Genomic DNA, 26,070 nt, shown 5'->3' with positions numbered 1-26,070 from the left:
CTGCTGTGCTGCAGGGCTTCTCAGAGCCTGACTCTATCAGTGGATGGTTTTGATTTATTGAAAGAGAGATATAGTGTGTAGGATCTCCCAGATGTATTTGATCATGGAATCCCTTGGTCATCGAGTTCTCAAAGGACAAATATTTATAGAACACACCAGGGACTGCTCTTCTAAGATGTCCCTCCGCCTTTCTGGATTTACAGAGTATGTGGAACACAGCTCACTGCAGATTGCAGCTCTGTGTCTACTTTTTAGTCTGTCTCTCTCCCTCTGGACCAATTATCCTCCTTGCCTTAAATACAGCCCCTCTGTCCACCTCTCTCTCATCTTTACTCTTTCTCTGCTGTGGTCTCAATTTTTACTTTACCTCTGCTTCTGCTCTGCTGTGGTCTGAAATACTGGCTAGCCCATGGACTTGGTGGAACTGACCATAGGAATTGACAGAGGCTCTGGGAGAGGGGCCCTGGCTGATGTGCACAGCCTCAGGCGTGGACTGTGGGATGTTCACCTTGGTCACACTTTGTCTTTGTTGTATCCTCTCTGGGCCAGGGCTTTGTAGCACCAAGCCTGTCCTCCTAATGAGGGGAGTTCTACTGGATCGGTTTGAATTCAAGATGACAGCTGCAGCAGACTTAGTTCTGAAGTCTGGCTTGGTATTCATTTATTTTTGTGCATGCATGTGTGTATGTGAATGATCTCATATATTATTTGGATTTTTTACTATTAAGTTACTTATGCCTCTTGTTAGTGTCCCCTTGAAAACAGTGAGACGGTTGGTTGGTTGGTGTTCTTGGCAGTGGTGGGTGACAAAGGCCTCCTCCCAGGCCTGTGCAGTGGGTCCTGTCAGTGTGGATCAAAGCCTCAGCTACTCCCCATGTCATTCAAGGTCCTCAAAATCATGCCCGACCTCCACGTTCAGTGTCGTCTCCCATTGCCTACTGCTTGTCCCTCATCCTGTGGTCTAGCCGACTTCCCTGCTCCTGCTGCTCTTGGAGTGACACTGTTATGCTTCCACATCTTGGCTCATGTCATTGTCTCTGCCGAAATGCCTTTTCCTCTCTTCTCTGCTGCGAGAATTCTCTGGATGCATCAAGGCCCGGAGCACATGTTTGGTCTGAGTGGTGAGGCCCTTTCATCCTCTGTCCCCTCCATGACCGTCTCTCCTATAGCATCATCCTCAGGGCTGGTTTAGCCTCTCAGCTGTGCAGTAGCTCCTGTGTGCTTCTGGCTCTGGGCTGGGCTCTGCGCTTGGCTGAGGCCAGGACCCTCGGACCCACCACTGCATTCATGAGTCTAGCACAGGCCTGACCATACTTGGAGTCACCAGTGCCTGTTGGCACAAAAAAAAAAAGCATGGAGAGTTGGCCTCGGGTTTTAGACCCATCAGATCAAGAGGCCCCAAGGACCCAATGTGGTGACAAGACGGAGAGAAACCTCAGAGAGGACTGCCCTCCCCATCCCAGGCTTTCTCTGTTTTTTTTTTCAGTATTGCAGCGGGTGGAATTCCTTTCCCAGTGCCCTTAAAAATGATAATTAGGCTGGGAGACCAGGGCTCCAATTCTGTGCATACAGAGGCTCATTTCATTGAAATCTGTGGAGATGGAGAGGGGGAAATGTTATTTTGTTTGTTTTTCCTAATGTGGTGGCAGAGGCATTTGAGAAGTAGACAAGATCCCAGGGTCTTTGGGGGCTCAGCAGACCTCACCCCAAGTTGTGCCCCTGCACAGCAATCACTCCTCACCACCCCTTCAGATACCCTTCCAGCTGTACAACCTGGCAGAGCTGCCTTGCCTTGATTGACTGAGGTGCCCAGACAGTTCCTAGAATGGGATCTATCCCTCCTTCCCTCTTTCCCTCCCACACTTTCTGTCTCTGGCCCCACTACTCCCCTCTCGTCCACTCATTCTGACAAAAGATGTTTGTCAAGTGCCTACTCTATGTTTGGAGAGGCAGAAGAAAGTGGCCTGGCCACAGAATCTGGCCCTGCCTTCAGCCAAGGCATGGAGGGCTGGGAGGGGGGTGTCTAACCCTATCCTCAGTGACAGCTGCTGAGTTCTCCCTCGGTCTAAAGCTGAGCATGCAGGAGACCCTGAGGGGCTGGCATGAGGACCTGGGTGTGTGGCGCTGGGTTCTACAGACCTCTCAAGACTTTTCGTCTACCTGATAGGCCCCGTGAGATGCCCCGGGGAGCAGGTCTTCCACCTCCTCTTGCCTCACACTTACCTCCTCACCCCCAAACACACACACACACACACACACACACACACACACACACGCACACACATGTTCTCATAACACATGTACTCTCTGGCCTCTCAACACCCTGCCCATCACCCCCCATCTAAATCCACTCACTTGAAGAAGTAAAAAAACAAGAGTCACAGCCGGGTGAAATTCATGTCTGCAGTGGTTCTCATATAAAACCCCAACTAAGTAAGTACTTTCCAAATTTATGATAGAAAAAAACCTTCCAGTATGTGCACTGTGATGAGACTTGGCTGTCTTTGGGGCCAGCCCCGCTTCCTCTTCTGCAGGCCAAATGAAACACACCTGCAGGCCTGGTCTGTGAGCCACCTGTGTGAAACCTGCACTCACGCCGCCGTGGAAGGGTTCAGTCTCTGCAGGTGGCTGCTGGGGATGGAGGGGGAGGACTTGGTAGCAGCACTCTTCTGGGGTCTCTCGTGGGCCCCCATCACTCCTGGCTGCCTGTTAGCATTACCTTTTGGGAGATTCAAGGGCTGGCTCGGGCATTAGCATGCTTAAAGCCTCAGCAGTGATTGTGAAGCACTTAGAGCCCACTGGCACGTCCCTGGGCCTCACACTATGGCACAAATTAGGAAACCACTGACCTAATGGGCTGTCCCTGGGAGCAGGTCCCTGGCCTGCCAGAGCTCACTCAGCTGCTCTCAGGACACACTGACAGTGTGGAGGAGCATTTCTGGAGGCCTATGAAGCTTTACCTGCGCTGGGTCCCTTCCTGGGTCCCACAGAACCATTGGGAACAGAGTGGCTGCCTCCTCGCCCTCCCAGGCCAAGGGGTTGCCTGAGATGTTCTGGCCTCACAGGTGATCCTCACTGCATTCCTGCCGCTCTGCCCTGAGGCTTTCTTCTCTCTCCTCCTGGGGCTGCCTTAACAAATTGCGCAGAGGGACCTTAAACAACAGACGTTTATTTTCTTACCATTCTGGAGGCTGAAGTACAAAATCAAGGCACAGAGGGCCTTGTTCTCTGAAGGCGCTGGGAGAGAATCCTTTTCTCCCAGTGCCTCTGGGCCTTCCTCGGCAAGTGGCTGCATCACTCCACTCTCCGCCTCTGTCCTCAGCAGGCCTCCTGTCTCTTTCTGTCCTCGCCTTATCTTCTGAGGACACCCGTCATTGGATTTAAGGACCCACCCTAAATTCTGGATGATTTTTCATCTCAAGATCCTTAACTAATCGCATCTTCAAAACTGCAATTTTCAAATAAGCTCATATTCTGAAGTTCTAAGTGGACATGAATTTGGGGATGGATACCCTTCAACTCACTCCAAAATCCTAGCACCTCCCAGTCTGATCCCAGTGGGGTCTGGACCGTCTGGCCTATTCCTCAGCTTGGGCGCCTCACCGCATCCCCCAGCATAGCCCCTGCAGGCTCCCAGCCCCTCTGGCCCTTCACGTGCCTTCTGCCCACCATCTTGACCTGGTGAGGCCATTTCCCCCAGGATCCCATCTTGGCAGCATGTCTTTTTATTCTCACAAAGTGTCTCCAGATTATTTCTTTGTGTAACATTTGTAAGTTGATTTAATGAAATAAATATGAGTGTTTCCTGGCCATTGTGTCTGCAGGCCACTTATCTGGCTGCTTAGCCCGTAAACCAGCACCTGCCCCTCCCCAGTGATCTTGCCCTTCTAAGAGGAGCCGAGGCACATCCACACGCAGCACATCCCAACTGCTTAGGGAGGGGGCAAACGGGAGGTCACGGTGCATGGAAGGCTATGCTTTATTCAACATGGTATTTGGTGCTCTGCCATCTCTTTCCAGGTCAGCGCATTCTCAGGTGGCCCTGCGTGTTGCCAGCCTTGAGCAGCATGACCTTAACAAACAGAGACTCAGGCCTAAAAAGCCCCCGCACTGCCTTTGCTGGTGTGAGTAAGGTAGGGCCCAATGAGGAAAACAGACCTGAGCGGGGGTCAAGCCAGAGGTTCCCTGTGGACAGACACCCACACACTCACAGACACTGGACCCTGACACCCACGCCCAACCCAGGAATAGAAAACGGGCATGAAAAGAGACACCTGTAGGACTTTGGGCAAGATTCTGAGGTTGCTAAGTACTTTCTTCTTGGTGTAATTTTCCATCATCTAGACTTTAAGACCTATATAAGCTATGGTTTAAATACAAATTTACAGCCGAGGGTGGGGGTTCATATCTGTAATCCCAGCACTTTGGGAGGCCAAGGCCAGAGGATTGCTTGAGGCCAAGAATTCCAGACCAGCCTGGTCAACATAATGAGGCCCCGTTTTTATAATTTTTAAAAAAATTAGTTGTATATAGTGGCATGAGCCTGTGGTCCCAGCTACTCAGGAGGCTGAGATGGGAGGATTGCTTGAGCCTGTGAGGTCAAGGCTGCAGTGAGCCATGATCATGCCACCGCACTCCAGCCTGGGTGACAGAGCAAGACCCTGTTTCAATCAGTCAATCAATTCATAAATATATACATACATATTTGCCACATTTCTGCCTGTAAAGTAGGCCACTGGTCTAGATGATACAGGGGTTAAATTCCATCTGATTAATTTCCAGGTTAAAACGATGCAGTACTAAGAGGCTGGAAAGCTCGGTGTGTTGGGGTGGAGGGAGGGCAGTAGTGGGGCCTGTGAGTGGGCTGTTGGCAGGGCTGCATTTTGACTTTCATGAGCCTCAGGCATTTCGCTTCATGGGCCCTAACATGGGCTGAATTGTGTCTCCTCAAAGTTCCTGCGTCGAAGTCCTGGCCCCAAGTATCGCGGAATGGGACTGTAGATCAAGATAGGGTCTCTACAGAAGGAAAATGAGATTATTAGGGTAGCCCTAGTTCAATATGACTGGTGTCCTTAGAAGAAGAGGAAATGAGGACATTGACATTCACAGAGAAAGACAGCGTGAGGACACAGGACGGGGCAGCCATCTGTAAGCCAGGGAGGGCCTCGGAAGAAGCCAACTGTGCCTACACCTCAGTCTCGGACTCCAGCCTCCAGAGCTGTGAGGAAATGACTCTGTCGTTGAAGCTGTCCAGTCTGCGGTACTTTGTTATGGCAGACCTAGGAAACGAATACAGGTTTCTTCCTTTAAAAAATGTTAAGAATTATATTTTTACAGCTACATTGGTATAGAGATGAATGTAATTCAGACTGGATTCATTATAATTATAGTCATTTCTTCTTCTGATTTTAAGATAAATTAAAATGGAAACATTCTCCTTGGCCCTTACATGTCTTGTGGGCACTGGGCTCTGTGCCCCTCATGCCTGATGGGTGAGTTGGCCCCAGTGACTGGGACTGTGGAAGGCCCAAGAGTGAATTGGGATCCCTGGGTAGGAAGGGTGCGCCACGGAGGGTTCCTGACCCAGACACTGACGGGATCAAAGATACAGAGTTTGTGGCAGGCAGAGCTGGAGGGACTGGGCCGGGACCAGGGGTGGCAGCTGAGGCGGGACACACAAAGACTCAGATACAGCTGTGTGTGGAAGGGCAGGGAGGACAAGGGCGAGGGAGGAACCATGCAGCGCTGTGTGGGAGGTAAGCGAGGGGCCTATGAGAGACAGCACAGGAAGTGGAAGGGGCCAGCGAACAGTGTGTCTGTGGGTTACATACAGAAGAGGAAGAGGCCTGAATGTGCCCCAGGTTTCTGTCTGGACATGCTGGAAGAATATCGATGCCATTGACACAAAGAAAAAGGAAGGGTCCAGTGGGAAGTAATGATCAAACAGCCAAAATGCTTGAAAATGGCTGTTCTCTGAGGCCAGCCTGTGGGAGACTGGGCAAATCTAGATTCCTAAAGCCCTAAAACTGGGTGTGTTTTTCTCTAACGGAATGTAGAACGGAGGCAGAGTGCCAGAAGAAGGGGCCTTTTACCCACAGAATCTAAAATGCCATGTGTCCCCAGCACCCGGGGGAGATGGGGACAGGATCTTCTGCCCTGGTAGAGGTGGTCAGAGTGAGGGCACACGCCGAGGAGAAGGATTCAGCATGTCCCCTATGCCTCAGTCCCTTTTTTTTTCCTTTTCCCTTCGAAAAGAGGCCTGGGTTTAAGCCCCATGTTCAAGTCCCACTTCGCTGGGAGACCTGGGCCAAGCTTTTCAGTTTCTTAGTATTACTTTTTTTTTTTTTTTTAACCTGGAAATTGTTCAGATGGAATTTAGGCCCTCTATCACCTAAACCAGTGGCCTTCAACTTTGGAAGTAGGAATGTAATTAATTTGTATTTAAACTATGGCTCACAGAGGTGTTAAAGTTGAGGTGGTAGAAAATTATGGGCCAAAACCACTGTTGATACAAAAGTGCATTACTCTACAGAAGGAATGATGGCAACCCTGCAACAAACCAAGATGATAATGATACAGTGAAACAAATGATAACTTTCCGCAGTGTCCTGACCATCCCTGCATGTGCACTTGCGCTGTGCTTTGCTGCTCTGCCAAATGATGCTTGACCCCATTGACTTCGGGCAGAGCACTGGACTGTAGTCCTCGGTTAACCCTAGCAACATGAGGATATTTTTTGTATTAATAGAGTGGAGTTTCATTTTTTGCAGACATTATGTTCTGGGGTCACAATATGAGTTGACACTCTTATGTCATGAAATCTGAATGCCAGTCACTCTGGCAAGATGACCCTGCCTCAGAAACCCACTGGGGCACTGCAGGTCATCCAGGTGTTCGCTCTGGACATTGACCTGGCAAAAGATACTCTAGGTGTTGGACTTCTGAGGGCATCTAAGAACTTACTTATGGTAACCTACAAAATGAATTAGGAAAGATGACTAAAGCCTGAAGCAGAGATCTGCATCCTGAGTCCATTCCACTTATTAAATGTATCAGGAGCTAGTGGTGGGCTCACCCGTACCCATTGGCAACCTCCCACTCCCTCGCTTGACTACTTTAGACTGTAAAAGCTAAACTTGGCTTTCCCAGCCTCTCTAGAGGCGAAGGGTAATGGTATGACTCCATTCTGGCCAATAAGACACAAGCAGCAGTCTGCTTGGGGGGAAGGATTCCAGGGAAGCTCTTGCTTACTTTTTCTGCCTTGAAAGTGGATGTGATGTCTGGAGCAGCAACAGACAGTCTGCACAAAGATGAGAACCCATGGGCCATGACAGCAGAACAGAATAGGCAGTAGTCCAGGGGCCTGATGTACCATCATTCAGTGTGCCAACCACACTGCCCAGGCTCTCACATGCTTTCTTTCTCTCCTTCCTCTCCTGTGCCCTCCTGTCCACTTCTTTGTCAGCACATGCAAATTAGAAATGTCGCCTTCTAGTATGGAAGGCTGATGAACAGTGGCATAAATGAAGGAGAGTTTTAATTTTGTAGGTGTAAGAGGTCGTGTGGTTGGCACATTGAGTGGTGCTACCATCAGGCCCCTGGACTATTGCTTTTTCCATTCTGCCGTCGTGGCCTGTGGGTTCTCATCTTCGTGCGGGCTGGCTGTTGCTGCTCCAGACATCACATCCACTTTCAAGGCAGAAAAAGCAAGAGCTTCCCTGGAATCCCTCCCGCTCCAGCAGACTGTTTCCTGTGTCTTATTGGCCAGAATGGAGTCACACCATTACCCTTCGCCTCTGGAGAGGCTGGGAAAGCCAAGTTTAGCTTTTACAGTCTAAAGTAGTCAAGCGAGGGAGTAGGAGGTTGCCAATGGGTACTGGGTGAGCCCACCACTAGCTCCTGATACATTTAATAAGTGGAATGGACTCAGGATGCAGATCTCTGCTTCAAGCTTTAGTCATCTTTCCTAATTCATTTTGTAGGTTACCATAAGTAAGTTCTTAGATGCCCTCAGAAGTCCAACACCTAGAGTATCTTTTGCTGTAAGATAAAGCAAAAGGGGAGGGGAGGGCTGGCACACATGGATCCGTTTGTCACCCTTTGGGAGGCCTCTCAGGGAGCTTCAGGCCACACAACCTTCACATATGAGTGACTTTTGAAGGGACCCACTGATATTGATGAAATTTAACCTTTTTAAAAGTTTGAAGGTATGTGTTGTTTTCAAACCACAGTCAGGAAATAAAAGAGCAGTCACATATTTAAATTGGGTGGTGACTAAAGTACAAGCCACTCTCCATTGGGAGAAACGTGGCCTCCAGGACCAGACAGACTTTGAAACTGAGGTGTCTGGAAGAATGCAGGTAACTGTACTGTGGCCTTCTGAGCCAAAATCCCCTCCCCCAGGGCGCATTACTGCGCTTCTGGCAAGGACATGCCCAGCCTATTTGCCAGAGACTGCTGTCTCATCTCTCCAAAGCACCCACTTGCCAGTCTGGATGCTGAAGTTTCAGCAGGCTCATTTGCAAGCTAATTTGCATGACTTTACCCTGATACTTTAATCTAATGGTTAGTGGTGCAGAGCACAAACAGCAACTTCATTGTCAAAGGCTTGTCATGCCCAGCTGCTTTCTGCCACTTATGGATGCTTCCCCAGCCCTGGGCCCAGGCCTGGCCAAGGCTAAAAGAAGACGCACATACATGCCTTTTCATTATTTCTCTTCCTGAGAAGAGAATCTTGAGTCAATTTATGCAAATTACCATGCAGATTTCCATTGCAGACTTTATTACTGTGTCTTGTCAGAATGTGGATATAAAACTGTATTTCATAATAAATGCACATAGCAAAGAAGACTTCAACAAGTGCCTCAGGAAACCTCTCCTTCCTCCGCGATCAGCTGGGCCAGTGGAAGCTTCTGTGCAGAAGGAAGCGTGTAATGTACTGTCATTCTGCACTGTATGTCTGAACCCCTGTAGATACTGTTTAATACCACGTTCAGAAGAAGATAAATGTGGATGCAGCTATGAAATCCATACTCATAAGGTTCCTCACATTTTGCATAAAATGAAGTGCCTGCCATTTCTCATATACAGTGCTATTTGTAAGCACAAAGATATTAAAGGAATAAATAAGCATTGCCAGGTTTGGAGCCGTCTAATCCCAGCAGCGTGCAGCTCAGCCTTCTCAGAGGACATGATGCAGTGCAGGAGGTGCACCCAGCACAGCCGAGGAGGTTCATAGGGATTGTGGACTGGCTGGCAGGAGACTCCCCAAGGACAGGCCTGCTGCTCATGTTGTCATGATATCCTGTGCTTACATCCCTGTAAAATAGTTACCAGCAAAAATAATTTGCTTCGTACCTCACAAGAGAAAATGAAGTTCAGGGAAAGAATGCTTTGACCAAGAGACTCCACGGCAAGCTAGAAGAGGGAATACTCTCCTTTCGAACCCACCTCTCTGAAGGTCAGCCGTTCCTGAAGCTCTGGGAATACTCAGTTATTGGGATGTTTAGAGGGATTACAACCACAGAGGTTCCTAGGGCAAAGAGTTTTAGTTTCTCTGTTGAGATTTTTAAATCTGTGCCTTTATTATGAGCTTATTTTTATATTTGAGCAGTTATATGACCTATTTTTAAATACTTGCCTGCTATTTTCAACATCTGGGTACTTCAGAGTTAGTCTCCATTTAATCTCTTTTTTCTCGAATATGGCTCACATTTTCTTCTTAATTCATATGACTAGTAATTTTGGGTTATACATTATGTTAAAACTGTGGATTCTATTTGGTCCTGTGAAGAGTGCTCTTGGTTTTAGTGGGCAGCTAAATTGTCTGGACTCAGATTCTCAATTCTCCCCACTGTGGTAGGCAGCAACTGAAAGTTATGTTCAGATTTTTTTGTTTGACTGTTTTGTTTTGTTTTCAGTCTTAGGTAGGCTGCTGCTTAGGGTCTGCTCGGGTCAGTCAGAGATTTGGGTAGCATTTATATGCAGAATTTGGGGTCACCTCTCTGTATCTATGTCACTTCCAGGATTTTCCACACTTTCTGGCTGCTGTAGTAGCTTTGCAGATTGTTCTCAAATTTCTCAACCAGTAAAACTGTCTGTGCCTTATTTGAGGCAAAAGATGATGTCAAAGAGCTAGAAATTTTCTGGTAACTGAGGCCCAGCCAAGGCCCTCTTAAAAGTTCTTGTTTTGGCCGGGCGCGGTGGCTCAAGCCTGTAATCCCAGCACTTTGGGAGGCCGAGGCGGGCGGATCACAAGGTCAGGAGATCGAGACCACAGTGACACCCCGTCTCTACTAAAAATACAAAAAATTAGCCGGGCGCGGTGGCGGGCGCCTGTAGTCCCAGCTACTCAGGAGGCTGAGGCAGGAGAATGGCGGGAACCCGGGAGGCGGAGCTTGCAGTGAGCCGAGATCGCGCCACTGCACTCCAGCCTGGGCAACAGCGTGAGACTCCGTCTCAAAAAAAAAAAAAAAAAAAAAAAAAAAGTTCTTGTTTTGGCCGGGCGCGGTGGCTCAAGCCTGTAATCCCAGCACTTTGGGAGGCCAAGACGGGCGGATCACGAGGTCAGGAGATCGAGACCATCCTGGATAACCCGGTGAAACCCCATCTCTACTAAAAAATACAAAAAACTAGCCGGGCGAGGTGGCGGGCGCCTGTAGTCCCAGCTACTCGGGGGGCTGAGGCAGGAGAATGGCGGGAACCCGGGAGGCGGAGCTTGCAGTGAGCTGAGATCCGGCCACCGCACTCCAGCCTGGGCAACAGAGTGAGACTCCGTCTCAAAAAAAAAAAAACGAAAAAAAAAAGTTCTTGTTTCTATTCTGTCCTTAGAGAGCTGACTTTTCTCTTCTGGCAAATGAACTTCATCTTAAGTGGGCGCTGCTGAACTATTATGGCTGATGACCATAAGATTATGACAGTAGGTAGCCAGATAGTATGTGACCCCCAGGAATATTCAGTGACAGCTTCAGGGCACATGACAGGTTCAGAAATGAAGGGATTTCAGGAAGGAGAGGGAGTACAACTGAATAGTCAAGAGCAGGGACTTTGCACTCAGGGTAACTGATACTGACACCACTGACTGTGTGACCTTGGTTCTGAGTAAGCCTTGCTTTCTTCTGTGAATAGCACCTTCTCATGCATAAGCATCTCTCCCTCTTGTCTCTCACCCCGTACAGGGCATCTGCCACTCCTGGACATCACAACCTTCCCAGACTCTGATTACAACAGAAGGCAGTTTGCAAACTTTACTGCACAAATGAGTTATCTGAGGGCTTGTCTGGAATTCTGATTCCCAGAGATTGTGATTCTGTCTGTCTGAGTGGAGCTCAGGAACCTACATGTTTAACACGCTCCTGATGTGATTCTGATGCAAGTGACTCGTGGGCTACATACTGAGAATCACTGAATCACTGGCCAGTGGGAGAGATTGATCAGTATGAGATCTTTCCAGTTTAACAGAGAAAGTGTTAAATGAGGGGCCCTGGACCAACCTGAGGGCCCAGAAAATGATTTGTAGAAGAGCTGAATCTTGAATTCTGGATAAGTATAAACCATGTGGAAGAGCATTCCAGAGGAGGGAACAGTATTAGAAAAGGCCCAGACACACAAAGGAATTTGTGAGGAGTTCTGAATAGAATATTATTTCTAAAGTATAAAGTGTGGGCTGGGCAAGGAGGAAATGAGTCCATAGAATGCCAGGGACAGGCCCTGAACAGCATTATAGGCCAGCTTGAAGTGTTTGAGCTATTTCTTAGAGGCAGTAGAGAGTGATATGATCATATTAATATTTCAGAAAAATAACCCTGTGCAGTGGTTTCAATGTCACCATCAAAACTCATATTGAAATTTAATTGCCATTGTGATGGTATTAAGAGGTGATCCTAGAAGGATGCAGCTACTTAAAAAAAAAAAAAAGGTGGAGCCTTTAAGTGGTGATTAGGTAATGAGGGCTTCACCCTCATGAATGGATTAATGCAGTTATTGCAGCAGTGGGTTGATTACCATGGGAGTTTGGGCCCCTTTTTCTCTCTGTGTTCACTTTCCCTTCCACCTTCTGACATGGGATGGCACAGCACAAAGGCCCTCCCCAGATATCAGTGCCATGTTCTTGGACTTCCCAGCTTCCAGAATTGTGACAAGTAAATTTCTTTTTAAAATACATTATCCAGGGAGGCTGAGGCAGGAGAATGATGTGAACCTGGGAGGCGGAGCTTGCAGTGAGCCAAGATCGCGCCACAGCACTCCAGTCTGGGAGACACAGCGAGACTCCGTCTCAAATAATAATAATAATAATAAAAAATAAATAAATTATCCAGTCTGTGGTATTCTGTTACAGCAGCAGAAAATGGACTAAGACATCCTGCCTGCTACATGAAAGATTAATTACAGTGGAAAGCATGAGGGATAGTCAGGAAGCTGTTGGTGTTACTTAGGTAAAAAAAGTTCAGTGTGTAAACTAGGGCAGTGGGGTTGGGGATGGAGAAAAAGGGAGCTGGGTGAGAGCCCTTAGGAGGCCAAGTAACCAGTTCAGTATTCATTTGATGTGAGGGAACAGACAGCAAGTAAAGAGGAGCAACTCAGGAGGGCTTTCAAGGTTCCAGAGACGTGGGCGCCCTGGGTGGTCAAGGTGCCATTTATTGAAATAGGAAAAATAGCAGAAGCAGGTTTGGAGGAAGATGATAGGCTCTTTTCAGAGCATGCTATATTTAGTCAACTGTCTAGTGGATAATTAAATGGGATTTGTAGTAAGTAGCTGGATGCATAGATTTGGGGCTCAGAACAGGGGTAAGGCCTGGGTTATAGATTGGGAACTGATCAGTATATCATAGTGAAGCATCGAGAGTAAATGAGTTCCCCCTGAAACAAAACAGTAGGAAATGCCAACATTTTAGGAAAAGAGAGGTAGAAGATCCTACAAGAGAACAATAAGGAACAGCAATTAGAGAGACAGGGAAAGCCAGAAACAAGTAAAGTCATGGAAAGCAAAGAAGAAACAAATGCCATAGAAGAGGAATGGTCAGCAGGGTCAAGTGTGTTGAGTCTGGCCTATACAGTGTCCTTGTGATTTGGTGATGAAATGGCAACTGATGACCATAGCAAGAGCTATGAGCAGAGAGAGAGAAACCAGAGTGACCTAGTTGAGAAATGGGTGGGCATAGAGGAAATGGATACAGTGGGTTTGAAGTCCTTTTCCAAGAAGCCCATTGAGAAGAGGTGAGAGATCAACAGATGACTAGAGAGCACCTTAGTGAAAATGAGGGATTTTTCCACTCAAAGATGTGAGAATCTTGAGAATGTTTTTTTGGATGAAAGGAAAGAGTGAGTAGAGAATGAGACATTGAGACACAGAAGAGAAAGGAGATGGCTGAGAAAGCATCATCCAGAGAAGGCCAGGGCCAAAAGGGCCTAGGAAGAGGCTTTCTTTAAACAGGAGAAATAACAAATACTCAGAGCCTGGAGGTGTGTGGGGATAAGTCTGGACATACGTAGACAACTTTGCAAATACCTTTTGAGTCTTGACTGCAGTCTCAGCTGTGGACATTTGACAAGTCACTTAGCATCTCTTGTATTCCGTTTTCTTAGCAGTGACACAGAATACAGAAGAGCCTAACTCATCACACAGATTTATTGTCCAGATTAAATTAAGTAATGTATCTAAAGCAGTTAGTACAAGAGCTGGGAAATGATGAAGTGCTGAGATGTTTAGTTGTTGTTACTGTGTATGTCATTGTTACTGTGATAGGAAGCAATCAAGGACAAGTAGCATGTTTTTATATTTGCCCATAGATTTGCCATTTCTGGTGCACTTGTATTCCAGCCTTAAAGATTCTAATTTCCGTCTACAAAATTTCTCTTTAGCCTAAAGCATCTCTTACAATGAGTGCATGCTGGTGACAAATTATGTGACTTTCCCTTATGTGAAAATGTTTATGTTTTGTCTTCATTTTTGAAGAAAATTTTCACCAGCTATAGAATTCTAGGCTGACAGGGTTTTTGTGTGTGTGTCTTGTTTTATTTTTTAAGCAGTTTAGAGATGTTATTCCCTTGTCTTCTGTCTTCCATTGTTTATGATGATAAATCAACTCTAATTCTTACCATTGTTCCCTTGTATGTAACGTGTTGTTCTGTTTTCTGGCTGCTATTACAGTTTTCTATTTTTTTATTTTCAGCAATTTGACTATGACATACCTTGGTTTAGTTTTTTACAGATTTACCCTGTTTTAGGTTCACTGAACTTCTTGGAACCGTGGGTTGATGTTTCTAATTAACTTGGGGGAAATTGGGGCTATTCTCAAGATGTTTTTTGCTTGCATCTGTTTCTGCTGTCCTTCTGAGACTCTAGTTCCGTTTTTTATTTTATTATTTTTTGGGGGATGCAGTCTTGCTCTGTTGCCCAGGCTGGAGTGCAGTGGTGTGATCTCAGTTCACTGCAACCTCTGCCTCCCAGATTCAAATGAGTCTCCTGCCTCATCCTCCTAAGTAGCTGGGATTACAGGCGCCTGCCAAGATACCCGGCTAATTTTTATATTTTTAGTAGAGATGGGGTTTCACTGTGTTGGGCAGGCTGGTCTCAAACTCCTGACCTCAGGTGATCTGCTTGCCTCGGCCTCCCAGAGTGCTAGGATTTAGGCATGAATCACCATGCCCGGCCTCTAATTGCATTTATATCAGCTCACTTCATATTGTCCTAGGAGTGCTTGAAGCTCTGTTTATTTTTATTGCATCATTTTTCTCTCTGTGCTTCAGTTTGAGCAATTTATTTTGGCCTGTCTTCAGGTTCACTGAGCTTTCCTCTGCAGTGTCCTAGCTACTGTTGTTTAAATCCAATACATTTTTATTTCAGATATTATAATTTTTAGTGTTAAAAGTTCCATTTTGTTTTTAGAATTTTCATAAATCTCTTGACAGTCACCCATTGTTTATTTTTAATTTTTTTTTTACATATTTATAAGACTTTTAAAGTCTTTGTCTACTAATTCAACCTTTGGGTCGTGTAGGGGTCTGTTGAGCTTTTTCCCTTGATTATAGCTTGAATTTTCTGTTTCTTCACATTTCTAGTCCTTTTTTATTATACAGTGGACCTCATGAATAATAAGTTATAGTCCTGGATTTTGTTACCTTCCTCTGAAGAGTGTTGTTTTATTTTAATAGGCAATTAAATGATGGGCAGTTAATATATTTTACGGAATGGTTAGTTATCATGTATGGACCTTGTTAAGACAGATGTCTTCATCCATTCAGGTTGCTATAACAAAATAGACTGGGTAATGTATAAGCAATTGACATTTATTGCTCACAATTCAGGAGTCTGGGATTTCCTTCCAAGATCAAGCCTCCAGCAGATTCTGCATCTGGTGAGGACTTGCTTTCTGCTTCAAAAATGTCACCTTTATGCTGTGTCCTCCGTGGTGGAAGGGACGAACACTGTGTCCTCACACGGCAGAGGGGAGCCAGGGCACTCCCTTAAGCCTCTTTTATAAGGGTTCTAATCCTATTCAAGAAGTCAGAGTCCTCATGACTTAATCATTTCCACAAAGGATGTGCCTTTTAATACTGTCACATTGAGGATTAAGTTTCAGCATTTGAATTTGAGGTTGCAGGGGACACATTCAGACCATAGCAATAGATTTATTTTGGTTTTCTCTTAGTCCTCTGGTGTAACCCTCAGTCCTGAGATGATCTTGTTCCTCCCAAAGCCAGCCTTTCTGGTGTTTCAGTGGAGTCTGAGGTGTTTTTGAAATTCTTTTAATTTGGTGGGACTGAGGAGTTTCTTCAGGAGGCAAATTGGTTTAATGTAGAATCTACCTAGTTCTCTTCCATTCCTTCAGCGATTGTAACCTCTGAGTACGTTTTTGTTTTGTTTTGTTTTGTTTTTTTCTTCTGAGCCAGAGTCTTGCTCTGTTGACCAACCTGGAGTATAGTAGTGTCATCATGGCTCACTGCACCCTCAGCCCCACCAGCCTCAAGCAATTCTTCCCCCTCAGCCTCACAGGTAGCTGGGACTACAGGTGGGCACCCCTGCACCTGATTAATTTTTATTTTTTATTTTTTATAGAGGCAGAGTCTCACTATATTACACAGGCTGCTCTCAAACTCCTGGGTTCAAGTGATCCTTATGCCTCGGCCTTTCAAAGTGCTGGGATTATAGGCATGAGCCACTGCGCCCTGCCTCGTCCTGCTTTTGATCATTCTTCAGTGCTTGCAAATTGTTATTTCTTGTATTTTTCCAGATATTAAAATAGTTTTCTGTGCGAGGGTTTGTTTGATACAAGCCACTCAGCCATTATTGAAAGCAAAACTTAGGAATATGTTTTTGAGCAGAGCTGACGGCTCAGTTACACCCAGAGACAATGCCAATGCTTTGGCACCATCTCCACAACTATGGAAGTTCTTCAGTGGCTCAGTGGCCTGGTCAGATGGAGAGTGTGGCTAGAACAGGTCTGAGAGAGTGGACAGTTAAGGGACCAGAAGTTTCTCTGATGGGGAAGCTGGAAGTGGGAATTAAGAGAGAGCTGGAGAAAATGGGATGTTGGCCTCGTTCAGTTTCCTCGTTGCTGCCTCTGGTCAAGCTGTTATGGGATGTGAGAGAAAGTATATGGATGTTCAGTAATGGTGTTTATGATTATGGAGGCCACTGGGTTGAGCTTTGCTGGGACTTCATCCAAGTAGCACAATTCCTTGTTTCATTTGGTGACTTCTCTGCCCTTCATGGAAGCAGAAGTGCCTTGTGACATGTGAGGTGTGATGGGATTGTCATCATTACAGTTATCAGTAGCATTACTATTGGGTGCCTACCTTTGAGGGATACATTTCTCCGTGGTTCTTTGCTTGTTAGTTAGGCTATAGTTAGGCTATGTTAACAGAAACCCAAAATAACAGTGGCTTAAACAAAATAGAACAATTGAGCAGTCCAGCGCTGCTGAAGTAGCTCCTCAGGGTCAGGGAGTCAGGCTTTGTTGATGTCATCGCTCCTCTGTCATCCTCATCTGGATGGGCCACTATGACTCATCCCCACCGGACAGTGGGAAAGGGAGCAGCTGTGGGTACTCCTTGCCCACAGAGGACCTGTCCCCAAATATGCCTGCATCACCTTCACATCCCATTAACCAGAACGTAGCCACCCAGCTGCAAAGAAGGCTGGGAAATATGGTCTTTATTTGGGGCAGCCCTGAGTCCATCTGCACACCCAGAATTCTGTTACTATAGAAAGGGAGACTACATACTGGGGACAACCAACGGTCCCTGCCACCAGACCTAAGCTCATGCACCTGGTTTTCTTTCAAGGGTGACTCTACAAAAGGAGCATGTCACTCCTGGGGAACCTGTTGAGCACTGAGGAGTTCAGAGACTTCTACCTGCTATGCACATTTCTCCATAAGGGAATCAGAAGACAAGGATTGTCAATCTAACATATACCTACCTGTGAAGGAAAAAGTCTGCATCCACAAGCACTGGTCATTGCAGATTTGTCCCTCGGTGGCTACAATATGCGAAGCTGGGCTGGAAAGAGCCCAGGTGCTGCCGAGGTTGCAGCTCTGATCTTCCCAGCCCTGCTCCTGATGAGTGAAGTCACACTAGGCATGTCCTTTAACCCTCTTGGTCTGTTCTTTCATCGCCAAAGTAAGGGATTGATTGGGTTTTATCTAAGGTGCTTGTCTAGTGCCCTCATTCTAGCATCATATGCTCCAGAACATAGAATCACTCTCCATATCTTTGTGTTATGAAGCAAGCTTCCAGGAGGATGCAGCCACCCTCAGTCCTTTGTGGAACGATTTAGGAGTGTGACTATGTGAACATGTACACTTGTACACACACATTGGTGCACACCTTTGCATTCAGCCTGGGGGGCCTGGAGACATGACCTTTTCTATTTTCTTGGGCTTCCTTTGGTTTTGTTTTTTGCAGTCGAAAATCATAGCATTCCACACAATTAAACTTATTTATTAAACTTTATTTCAAAGGACTTTTCCTAATTTTAGAACTGTTATATGTTCATTGTGGAAAGTAGAGAAAAGTGTAATGAAGGAAACAAAATGCACTGCCACTATTCAGACTGTGATGCTATTAACGTTTTAGCAGATTCCCTTCACTTCATTGTTGAAGAAAACATGAATAATACTCATAGATCTACTTGAGTTAATCTAATTGGGATCACTCACCACATGATGTTTTATAACCTGGTTTTTTTTTTAACTGGATGACCATTTCCCCAAAGCCTTAAATATGTTTTCAAGAATGTGATTGTTAACAGCTGCCAAGGATTCTAATCACATGGATGTACCACACTATGCTTATTCAGTGCCTTGGACATTTGGGCTGTGTCAAAGTCTTTGTTATTATTGATTACATAGCAATGATATCTCCATCTTACATTGACAGCATCTCAGTCCTACTGACAGGTACTGGGTGCATGTGAGGCCCAGAGAGGTTGGTGGCCTGCCCAAGGACACACAGAATCCTGGCCATCTGGCCACAAGACTGGCTGCCTCTCGCAGGTGCCAGGGCAGAAGAGGCATAGGTGTGGCACAGGGGAGCTGGTGACAGCTTCCAACGTTTTGGCTTGAGAAGAAAAGAGCCAGTGGGGCCTCCCAGCGAGAGGCCACTCTGGGTGGTCTGCAGTGCCCGCACCTGAGAAAAGCCATGCTGCTGTTTGCCCCCACACAGCAGCAAGCTGCCTCCTCCCACCCTCCCGAGGCCTGTGTTGAGCCCAGGGCCATGCTTTAGGGCAGCGGGAAGAGGCTTTGGAAGCTGCAGATTAGGCCGTGAGGGGAACAAGGCAGGGAGCCCAGGTGGGGAGGGCAGGATATGTGTGTTGAGTGGCCTGAGTGGCCTTGCTCCTGGGGCGGCCTCCTCACCACGGTGCTCTCACTGCTCCCGAAGCACTTTCCCTCTCCAGAGAGGATCTCGCCCTATAAAGGCCACCCCCATCTTTCCTCAGCTTGATCCCTCAGTAAGAGGGCTGCTGAGTAGTGGGTGGAGGGGCAGGGAGGACAGAGGATGGCCATGTTAGACCTGACATGGACGTCCCCTCTTGCTGGTTACGCCACCACCTGCGGTCACCAGGCTTTTGCCCCTTTGCATGAGACCTTTTGGTTTTGACTGTTCTGTGCTTTTCTCTAACAGGCAACCATTGGGATTGACTTCTTGTCAAAAACCATGTACTTGGAGGACCGCACGGTGAGCACCTAATATTAGGACTGGGAGGGACAGGGAGGGTTCCTTTGGGCTTATCCCCTAGGATCTTTAGCTGGTCACCACTGAGAGCCCCTGCCGACACTGGGGACTGGAGCTGGTGCTGCCAGCATTGCAGAGCCTGGCTCTCCCAGTTCCCCGGACCAGGAGGACCTCACTGCCCCACTGACCCGTCTGCCTGTGGTCCTACCCTCCCTGAGACAGGTGCGACTGCAGCTCTGGGACACAGCTGGTCAGGAGAGGTTCCGCAGCCTGATCCCCAGCTACATCCGGGACTCCACAGTGGCTGTGGTGGTGTACGACATCACAAGTGAGTGAGCGTCTGCGCCTAAGGGAGGGTGGCTCATTGGGGGTTCCAGGGCCCAGGTGTGACTGTGGCCAGGCCTGTGTGTATGCGTGTGTGTGTATGCATGTTTGTGCACATGCATCTGTGTGCACACGTGTGTGCGATTGCTCCCTAAATGGAGAAAGGCAGGGAGCAGTGGTGAGTTGCCTTTGAACACCAACATGTTTTCCACTGCCCCCCACCCTCCTGCAACAGGCAGGGGTTTACAGGGCCAGGTTGGCCCTGCTCAGAGCAGGGGCCAGCATGTGGTGTGAGCAGATGCTCACAAGGTCGGCCCTGCTCCAGCCTCTCTGCACCCTCCCTCTCCCTGGCTGTCAGAAAGCTCCCTAAGGAGCTACTTCTGTATGTGTGTCACCATGGGAGAAGACGCTGGTCCCTAGGTCAACCCCGGCCCAGCAGCTGTGGGTGCAGGACTCCCTGGGAAGGTAGGCCAAGGGGGTCTGGAAGCGCAGTAGACTGGTAATCCTTCTCCAGCACCGTGGCTCTTCAGGCCAGAGCAGGTGTTCTTAACAGGACTGCACAGCCTCGAGGGCGCACAGGGCCAGAGGTGGGGGCAGGGGCCGATGCAGAAGCCAGACCTGCAAGGCTGCTGTAATGGAACACACCTGATAAGCCCTCAGGGCTGTGGTTACCATGAAGTGGGCGGATGCCCTAGGTGCTGTCCACAGCCCTAAAATCACACAAGGAAGCATGTGTGACCCCACGCTGGTGCATGCCCCTACCACCCATCCTGCTGCCCTGGCTCTGCCCGCCCCCTCTGTCCACCCCTCTTCTGACCACAGGCCCCATCCACACCTGAGTGCAGGTGGGAGCTGGGCCCATAAGGGCCTGAGTTCACATGGCCTGAGGCGCATCAGAAGGGATACCAGGCTGTGTGAAACTGAGGCTTCTGAGGACAGCTGCCTCCCCTCCCCTTGGGTGTGCAGGCTGCGGAGTGGTGGGCTTTGCCTTAGAGCTGCTCTGCCCTGCAAGGCTTGTCATGGCAGCTGAGGGAGGTCAGGCTGCCAAGAAGTGGCCTTGTCTCTCCTGGATTTTTGAGTGCACCTGGCTCCCCTGACTAGTCCTGGGGCCACCTTTCCCCTCCTCTCACCTGCAGAGCCTGAGGGTTCTCTTCAGAAATCCCTCTGGCCTTCCCCTAACTCTCCTGAGCTCCCCTGGTGGGGAGGCCACTCAGTAGGGTCCTTCCTTCCCTAGAGGCTTCTGTGTCCTCCTCTGCCCACCCCTCACTGTTTCCAAACTTGCCAAGTTGTGTGTGTGTGTGTGTGTGTGTATATATGCACACACGTGTGACCCAGTTCTCACACTCCACTCTGAATCCCCAGAGTCAGGTCTGACTCTCAGGCGGGCCCCTAAAGCCACTATTTCATGTAGCAAATCATGACGCCATGATCTTCCAGATGGGGTGATTCCTCTCCCACAAAGGGCGGCTAAACAGTGCAGGCGGCTCCCAGGGCTGCAGGGCAGGGCCTGGTTCCCTCTGAAAGGCCCTACCCGGCTGATCTGTGTTGACTGAGCTCGTACCCTCCCTGGGTATCTGAGGGCACATGCTCACCCTCCCTCCTGCTCCTGGCTCACACATCCCCTTCCCATCTCCTGCTGGTGGCTGGCCCTGGCTTTCAGTTTTTCCTCACTTTCTGCCTCCAGATCTCAACTCCTTCCAACAGACCTCTAAGTGGATCGACGACGTCAGGACAGAGAGGGGCAGTGATGTTATCATCATGCTGGTGGGCAACAAGACGGACCTGGCTGATAAGAGGTAGGTGCAAAGGGCACACAGGTGCAGGGTACCACCCTCCACTCCTCTCCAGCTGCTCCTGGACGGGGAGCTCTGGGATGCGTGGGTGGTGTGTCTGTGCTTCTGACCATGCATCCGGAAAAGGTCCCTTGAGACACTAGGAGCTTTGAGAACACCTGGTAGACTCTCACCCCTGGGTGTCTCATCTGTGAAGCCCTGCCTTCCACCACCAGGCAGGGGCGGGGCACTCCTCCGTGTGCTGTCTACACAGAGCCCTGTGCACCTGGCTTGGCCCAGCAGTGCATGGTCTAAGACCCTGCCATGGCCACAGCACTGCCCCAGACACAGCAGTTCCCTAAGCCCCAGTGTGTGTACTGCGAACTGTCTGTGCCTGTGAAGTGTCTGCACCAGTGTGCATGGGGGTGCGAACACCCTGGGCCCTAGGTGTGAGCATGCAGAGCATTCAGACCACAAACCTATAGCTGTAGCCTGCTTAGCCTGGTTTGTGGCTGCATCTGGCATGAAGCTTTCTCTGAAGAGTCTCCTCCATGCTGCCCTCCATGCACAGGGAGAACTGAGGTGCCATGTGTGTACGCTGTCCACTCGTTTCACGTGACCCTGACTTGGGCAGATAAAGTGACAGGCCATGGACTCCAGCAAGCAGTGCAGGCTTCCGCAGTGTCCCTTGAGCACCTGAGGAATCATCTGAATTAGAGCCTGCTTTACTAGAGTTCTGTCCTTAAAGTAAGGAAAACTGGGCTCAAATCCCAGTACAAAGGGCACCTAGGCCCTTCATACCCTCAGCCACTTCTGCCTGCCCCATCATGGAGCCCTCTCTGCTAAGCAGCTTTGTGGCCCCGGGGGAGACACTTTTAGCATTAGTGTTCTCATACGGAAAATGCGACTAATAGCACCACCCAGAGTGGACTGTGTGGCTTGAATCTCTTCACAAGCACAAGCTCTGCAGTAATTACTACTGGGAAAGGCAGGCGTGGGGCATCCCTACCCCAGGGCCTGCTTTGAAGCTGAGAAGACACGAAGGAAGGAGTGGGGGAAGGGGATAGTGTCCTGCTGTTCCCTGGTGCTCGCTTTGTGCTAGAGACTATGGTTGGTGCCCAGGAGGGACCCCTGGGATCAGAGCCTGTCTTCAGGGCTGACCAAGGGCCTAGTGGGCTCCCTCTGCCATGCTGGGCGGGTCCCTCCTCATCTCTGCCAGGGGCTGCTCCTCTGCTGAACTGATTTCCCCCCTTCCCGTCATCTCTAGGCAGATAACCATCGAGGAGGGGGAGCAGCGCGCCAAAGAACTGAGCGTCATGTTCATTGAGACCAGCGCGAAGACTGGCTACAATGTGAAGCAGGTGAGGACACACCTGGCACCGGGCCTGGCACGGTGTGGTCCTGTGGTCAGCCTCAGGCTCAGACCTGCCTTGCCCTGAGGGGCTGGTGGCGGGGTTGGGGCAGCCAACCAGAACACCCATAGATGCGCCCAGGGCAGGGAGAGCTAATTTCTGGAGCTGGTAAAGCCCAAGAGAGGGAGGGAGCACTCCGGGCATGGCGACTGGAGAATGTAAGTCACCAGCCACCATAGCAGTGGCCAATCACAGCCCATGTAGCAGTCCCTAAGAGTGTCCAGCCACCAGCTTCCAGGTGGCTGAGGGAAGCAGTGGTTCCCTAGCCCCTCACCCCACTTTGGATGACGCATGCAGGAAAATTCAATCCGATCAGCATTTGGGGTTCATGCCTTGCACTTAGCAAGTGCTTAGGGCTGCGGAGGGCAACTCAGGCCTGGAGAAAAGAGCCCACCATGGTGTGGCTGGAACTCACAGGAGGGTGAGGCAGTGGAGTTAGGGCCGAGCCTTGCAGCATGAGGGCCCCTGAGTGGTCCATGGATGGAATTTAGCAGGTCAGCAGACAGGGCTGGAAAACATTGCACCTTTTATCTTCACTAACCACTAACCCGTCCATAGCACTGAAGGATGTCTGTTTGTCCTTCAATGATTAATGTAGGCAATGACGCTCAGTCGTATTAGTGGTGCCTATGGCTTTACCACCAGTAGAAATCACAGATGCCTTCCCATCCCCTCACAGTGTTGCAGATACCTTGAACTTTACATGCATCAGTGTTTCAGTGTCACAGTAGTTATTGGATCTCTTACTAGTTCTCACTGTTCAATGTGTTCATAAGGAAGCACGAATGTCGATGAGGTGTATTCCAGTACTCAGTAGTTCCCTTTATCATCCTATGTCATTGATTTCACATACTTCAAAGGAGTCCATGGGCTTCACCAGACTGCCAGAGTGGTCCTTGGCTCACGGAAAGGTTGAGAACTCCTGCCACTGGGGATGCGAATAGGACTTGGAGAGGTGGTGAGGAGGGAGGGCATGCCAAGCAGGGGAGCAGCACAGGTGTGGCTGCAGGGTGCCCGAGGTGTGGGGAGGGGACTCTGGATGAGGAGTGTGGTTGGCCTGGCGTTCGCTTCTGCCCTGCCCCCTGCATTGCTGGGAACCCTCGGCAAGCTGTGTATGCAGCACTGGCCTTTTGGATGCAGTGATGGTTTGCCCTGTGCGAACAGTGCTGGTGGCAATGGGGAGGGTGGGCTGGCAGAGCGACAAGAAGAGACAGAGTGGAAGGGACACTGTGTGACACTGGGGGCCCCAAAGCTCCAGGACTCAGCACCCCACCCTAACTGGAGTGCCCTCAGCAGGGCTCCACTCACTCCCATCTGTTCCCAGCCTCCCTTGGTGTGGGGCTGAAGCTGCCATGGTCCTTCCTGCTCCCGGGGACCATGGAGGAGAGACTGGGCTGCTGCTCTTTGGGAGCGCTAAAGTAATGGGAAGCAGGGAAGCAGAGGGAGGGCAGCACCAGCAGGTCCATAGGGCAGGTAGCATCTGCCTCAGCAGTCAGGGTCAGGGAGGCACTGATGCCCCCACCCCCAGAGTGCTCTGGAACCCACGCAGTGGTTTAGCAGGAGTTAAATGTGGTCCGTTTCGGACCCTACGTGGCTCAGGGGAGTCTCCATGCAGTGCAGACTCCTGGATCTAAATGTGAGCATTTCCACTCACAGAAACCCGTACCTGACCCTAGAGCACCCTTCAAAATCCCTAGTGGCATTTGGGCCACTAGTCAGGGCTGTGACCGTTTTGAGAGCCAGACAGGCAGATAGGAGCCGCCCAGGGCCAATGCCATGAAGGAAAGCTCAGGAAGGATGGCCCAGGTCCTTTGTACCCTTGCCTACTAATAGCTACCCTACCGCAGAGCCTCCTCTGCAGCCCGCCCACAAGGCTCTCACACCGTGCTGGGCCCACCAGGAGCTTCCCGCCTTGGGCCCTCACGGCCTTTAGCCCTGTCACTCAGCCCGGGTGCTCAGCTGGGGCTGGGCTCTGGGGTGAGGCCATGAATAAGACTCACCCTGTCTTCAGAGAGCTCATGCAGTGGAGGGCATGAGCCCAGAGCCCACCCAGCTCCTGTAATTCGTATTTGTGAGGAGAGCAGGGAGTGCTCCTGGGTTAGTCCTGTCAGGCTACTGTAACAAATCATTATAGGTTGGGTAGCGTATAAACAACAGAAATGTATTGCTCACAGCTCTGGAGGCTGGGAACTCCACAGTCAAGGTGCAGGCAGATTCAGTCTGGTGAGGGCCCATTTTCTCCTAGATGGCACCTTCCTGCTGCATCCTCACAATGTGGAAGGGGCAGACAGGCTCCCTCGGGCCTCATTCCTAAGGGCGCTCATCCCGTTCATGAGGGCTCTACCCTCCTGACTAAGCACCTCCTAAAGTCCCACCTCTTTATACTGTCACATTGGAGATTCTGTTTCAACATAGGAATTTGCAGGGGACCAGCATTTGGAGCATAGCCGTTCAGAGTCTTCTGTGCCTCATACTTCTGCCTTGTACTTGTCACCTCCAAGATTCCATCTCTGCCCGCACCCTATCTGCCACTTGCCACCTGTCCCCTGCCACCCATGCCTGCCCCAACACGCGCGCGCGTGCACACACACACAGAAAACCCACATGCACGCAGACACGCACCTTACCAAGGAGACACTATAGACACATTCCCCCCACATTTACACAAACACGCACACAAAGATACCACACATTCACACACACCACACGTTCTCCCGTATGTTTACACAGACACACATGCACCTACCCACACCTATCACTCACAACACACACATTCTCCACGCAGTCCTACAGATAAAACACATACACTGTACACACACTCCCACAATCAACAACTCACACTCCACATCCAAACAAGCCCAAAAGATTGTGTTCACACTCCTGCATCCCTCGCGCTCTCAGAGAAGCCTCACTGCTGTGCCATGTGGCCCGGGCCCTGCTGTTCGCTGCCTTGGCACCGGACCTGCAGGGCTCCCTGAGCAGAGTCATTCATCTCAAGGTCGTATCAGTTCCCCACGCCTGGTCCCCATGAGGGCTGTGTGCACAAATCCACCTTAAGGCCTGTACCTGGAGGCCCAAACCATTTTCTGCACCAGAGCAGGTCCTTTGCAGTCACTGCCATGACCTAAGCTTACCCCAGTGACCTTGTGGCCAGTCTGCTTGGGCAAGAGTCCACAGCTTTGTTCCTTCCATGAGCTACTGAGGCCTGCCCAGACCTGATGCTGTGAGAGGCACTGCAGGTGGGGGAGAGAGAATGTAGGCACAGCCCCTGCCTTTGAGGGCACCGTCCGCTGGGCAGATGGGAGAGTAAAGCTGCAGGTTGGGAGGGGAAGAGGGGAGAGGGTACAGGCGCAGTGAGGAGCAGAGGGGAGGGCCAGGGTTGGGGT

The 26,070-nt window shown here is 49.5% G+C and overlaps 1 protein-coding gene across 2 annotated transcripts in view; it reads left to right on the top strand.

The window, feature by feature from the left end:
• The window catches only part of RAB6B (RAB6B, member RAS oncogene family), a 68,630-nt gene that overhangs the window by 32,105 nt on the left and 10,455 nt on the right, over positions 1-26,070 (top strand). For both annotated transcript variants that reach the window (XM_005545796.4, XM_074031060.1), the window contains exons 3-6: positions 19,126-19,179; positions 19,399-19,504; positions 21,185-21,296; positions 22,540-22,633. In XM_005545796.4, the coding sequence (XP_005545853.1) occupies positions 19,126-19,179; positions 19,399-19,504; positions 21,185-21,296; positions 22,540-22,633 (366 nt within the window). The remainder of the gene's footprint in view (positions 1-19,125; positions 19,180-19,398; positions 19,505-21,184; positions 21,297-22,539; positions 22,634-26,070) is intronic.

This window comes from Macaca fascicularis, chromosome 2 (genome assembly GCF_037993035.2).
Source record: "Macaca fascicularis isolate 582-1 chromosome 2, T2T-MFA8v1.1".
Classification (NCBI taxonomy): domain Eukaryota; kingdom Metazoa; phylum Chordata; class Mammalia; order Primates; family Cercopithecidae; genus Macaca; species Macaca fascicularis.
This window is presented reverse-complemented; position numbering and strand designations above follow the sequence as displayed.